Raw genomic sequence first — 3,829 nt, 5'->3', positions numbered from 1 at the left:
TTATTGGATACAATGTCCCCGAGTTATCGAAGCATCGGAAGAGGTTGACCAGAAATTTATCGTCTGACCAGCTACGTATGTTTGCAACTGATCTTTCAGTAATACTTCTTGAGTGTTATTGGGAAAGAAATTGCTGGAGGGACATCAAGCAGCAATTCAGTGATCTTGTAGAGAGTCTTGCTTCATATTCTGACTATTTAATTGATAAAAATAAAAAGATCAAAGCTAATCATAGGTCTCCGACTCCTGTGAGAGATCTACCAGAACATATGCATATGAAATTGATTGAACCAACGGAAGAAGTCGCTACTTCACTTCAGCCTATTGATGAGTTACTTAAGAGCCTTGCAGTTTATCAGTATTTATCGATTACTCATCTCTTGCCTCTGAACTCATTAAGAAAGAATCGATTTTTAAACTTTATGATTTCATCTGGCTTGTCTTCACTGTCCATGCTTCTTATCTATAACCCTGGTGGAGGCATCTGTAATTTACAGTTTCTGTGGCGACTTCCTCAAGAATCAGGTATTGATCGAAATGTTTATTTTGAGCGTAGTCAATCTGTAGTCGAAAGAATTAAACCAGAACTGCCTGTTTTTCACTCAAGAGCCATGAGAAGAGCTATGTACGACAAGTTTGGTCGGATTTCTCCCAATGTAAAGCCTCATATATTGCGATACTTTTATAAAGAATTGACTGGTGAGTTTTTAACTATTTTTTTAATTAGAGGAATAGCTACACTTTAAATTAATGCATTGCTTAGATATATTGCTTTTATGCCTGATGTAAAGTGTATATGCGATTATAAATGATATCAATGTGTATATTTTTACTATTATTCTTTGACAATTTTCTGATTTTGTTGGTTATTATTCAAGTGCATAATGTAAGTTGTAGCCTAAAAATTATGAGTTAATATTAATGATTTTAAAAGTAAGTTGTTCCCAAAGTTAAACTGCCAAATTCAATTTCATACAGTAGTAAGTACATGTACACAATATGTATTTTATTTTCTTTACAATTTTGACAGGTGATGACTCTGCCTCTTCCACTACTGAGGAAGCAGAACTAGACAAGAGAATCCAAGAGCTAGTTGACATGGAGGATCCTGATATTCTAACAGACCTTCGTTGCCATAATGGGAATAAAGAGAGTCAATTTAATGTTTTTTGGGATTACTGTGAACGGTTTCTTAATGAAAATGTGTCGGTTGCAGTTGATGATCGTCGTCATGGACAGATTACCCACCTTGCTAGAGCTATTTCTCTTCGGGATTTTCGTGATCAAGTAAAATCTCTTTGTCCAGAGAACACCCCCATACCATCATTGGAGTGGTTGCGCTTACAGTTTTGGCCCAAGACTGCAGCAGCTAGAAGCTCACTTCATTATACTGGCAAATTTAAAGTAAAGTTCATGGTACAGCAGCGTCAGTGGAGACACGATCATCCTGATCAACACTATGCTGCAGCATGCTACAGGTATATGAGAGAATACTCTATAACTCTGCGGGATATTTGTGCATTTGTTAGTCTTGACGACAAACATAAGGTTAAAATTGGAGAACCTAATTACCCAGTAGCAGCTGCTGAGCGAGGAAAAAGAGTAATTGTTAGAAGTGATGAAGTGCTAAGTGTTGGCGACCATGATTTTACCAAGTTTTCGTTGGTGCCATCTGTTATTTTCATTTTGAATATTCCTGAGCAGATATCAGATTCGTGGTATTCAGGTATGACATGGCTTTTGTGTTGTATTTGAGTCTTCATAATTTTCTATAATTGTTTTGTGCACTGGTCCACTGGAGGGATCAGAGTGTAAAATAAGGCCTTATTAGTGGACAAAACAATGCAATCACGGCATGTATTTTAGTCAGCAAATTATTATTAAAATATTTATGACCTATAAGTTTGGGCTGATTCTAATTTTTTGACATTTCAAAAATATATATTTTATCAAAAATGGTTAGGAAAGAATACCTACATGTATATTCTTTTTGATATGCATGCATTACATAGAACATAGTTTTAATTCAAATTATTTTAGTAGTACATATACATGTACTATAAAACATTGTTTCTTTTAGTTTTTGTCTAAGCTACCAATGGCGTTTTGTTTCATCATTCATTTTTATCTTTATATTGTAGGCTCCGTATATGTTGGTGTAAAAGACTTAATATTTGAGCCTTCTTCACCTTTCAGGCACCATACCGAGTTGTTTTCTGTATTGAAGCAAATATCATTTGATAAACCAGTTTTGTTCGTGTATTCTGATGGAGGTCCAGATCATCGTCTAACTTACTTATCTGTACAGCTGTCTCTCATTGCTCTCTTTTTAAATCTGGATCTAGACTACCTTTGCGTAGGGCGCACTGCCCCTTATCACTCGTGGCGCAACCCCGTTGAGAGAATTATGTCCATAATCAATTTGGGACTACAATGTGTAGGATTGGCAAGGTCTAAAATGTCAGATGAATTTGAAAAGGAAGTGTCTAAATGTAGTAGTCTGACTGATTTAAGACAGCGTTTATTTGAGAGGAAGGAAGATGTCAAGCAATCTTTGTCACCTGTCAAAAGTACTCTACATTCATTATTTACACGTTTAATGCTTCATGACGAAGCTTTTCAAGTTTATGAGTCAGCATCTGAGAGAGAAATAAGTGAATTCTGGACTTGTCTTTTTGCATTGGATTCTACAATAGAGGAAGGATCCATATTTCGGAAGGAGACCATTAACCAACATCCAAGTATATGTGATTTCCTGAGGCACTGCTGTCAAGCTAGCCATTATACCTTCGATATTCTCAAATGTGGAAACTTGGAATGTACTATTTGTAAGCCACCACGTTTGCCACGAGCAACTTTTAATGATTTAAAGCATATTCCTCACCCTACTCCAATGGATGATGACCACTATTATCCATTCTCTGAGGCATTTAATATGGTCACTACTGAAGAACATCGTCCTACTTTTAAAAGTCTAAAGCAAATAAAGAAGAAACATAAGCTTCATTTTTATGCAACCATACAGCATGTTAAGAATGCAAATTTAATGGTACAGTGTAGTGAATGCAATATGTGGAGACTAGTATTTTCTCGCTATAAGATGTCTTCTGCTGATCGTGCAAATTTAGAGTTAATCCTCAATGAGAATGATTATTCCTGTGGTGCTGCATTGAGTGACCTAGAGTTACCTGAAGTATATAAGAATGTCGAAATACGAGACCATGATTGCAATGACCCAATAGAACGGTTGTATTACTCAGCAAAGAACACTCCTATTTGTGTTTATTGTGCCACAGAACAACCGTTTACAAAGGAAAATGAGTATCCAATGTGTGATAATTGTAGTCATAAGCCAGCTATACTTGTAAAGGCAGGACGTTAATTTTTTGTGAAATAGTTTGTCAAATTATTATTGTATTCTTTTCATGCTTTTGTCCTCCTCTTCTAGTTTTTTCATCTCTTTTTTTCCTTATTACTATTGCTTATAATGGCAAATTATTGATCTTTTTGTTTAAACTGTTTTGTAATGATCAAACAATGAGAAAAGAATATATTTGAACAATAATCAAAAATTAATATTAATATTAATAAACCCGCCCGCCCGCCCGCTTGGGACCCGCCTATGAAAGCAGAAACAAGGAATTTACTTGAAGTGGCCTTAGTATACTTAAGCCACACCTATTTATAGAATTAGGGTGTGGCTGGATTTTTGCAGCAACCAACCATTTGCATTGTAGAGAGAAACACGCGCAGTGGAGTATCAATGGGTCAGTTCCAATCCATAGCGCTCAAGAAGGCCCTGGAGAAAGAAGAGGATGTCTTTGAGAGA

The 3,829-nt window shown here is 36.0% G+C and overlaps 1 protein-coding gene across 1 annotated transcript; it reads left to right on the top strand.

Moving 5' to 3' along the window:
* Positions 1–23: 23 nt before the first annotated feature.
* LOC109590753 (uncharacterized) lies at positions 24–3,576 on the top strand. Its single transcript, XM_020006631.1, has 3 exons — positions 24–699; positions 1,031–1,726; positions 2,142–3,576. Exons 1-3 carry the CDS (start codon positions 78–80, stop codon positions 3,380–3,382), a joined length of 2,559 nt encoding a protein of 852 aa, XP_019862190.1. The 5' UTR covers positions 24–77; the 3' UTR covers positions 3,383–3,576.
* The last annotated feature ends 253 nt before the right edge of the window (positions 3,577–3,829 follow it).

Source organism: Amphimedon queenslandica, unplaced genomic scaffold (assembly GCF_000090795.2).
Source record: "Amphimedon queenslandica unplaced genomic scaffold, v1.1 AMPQUscaffold_9533_Cont18394, whole genome shotgun sequence".
Taxonomy (NCBI): Eukaryota; Metazoa; Porifera; class Demospongiae; order Haplosclerida; family Niphatidae; genus Amphimedon; species Amphimedon queenslandica.
Note: the sequence above shows the minus strand (reverse complement) of the source record. Positions and strands in the feature narration are given on the sequence as shown.

Coding starts and splice junctions, on each gene's coding strand:
- LOC109590753 (XM_020006631.1), top strand. CDS start 78: ATGTTTGCAACTGATCTTTCAGTAATACTTCTTGAGTGTTATTGGGAA. Junction 700..1,030: donor CTTTTATAAAGAATTGACTG/GTGAGTTTTTAA, acceptor CAATTTTGACAG/GTGATGACTCTGCCTCTTCC. Junction 1,727..2,141: donor ATCAGATTCGTGGTATTCAG/GTATGACATGGC, acceptor TTTATATTGTAG/GCTCCGTATATGTTGGTGTA.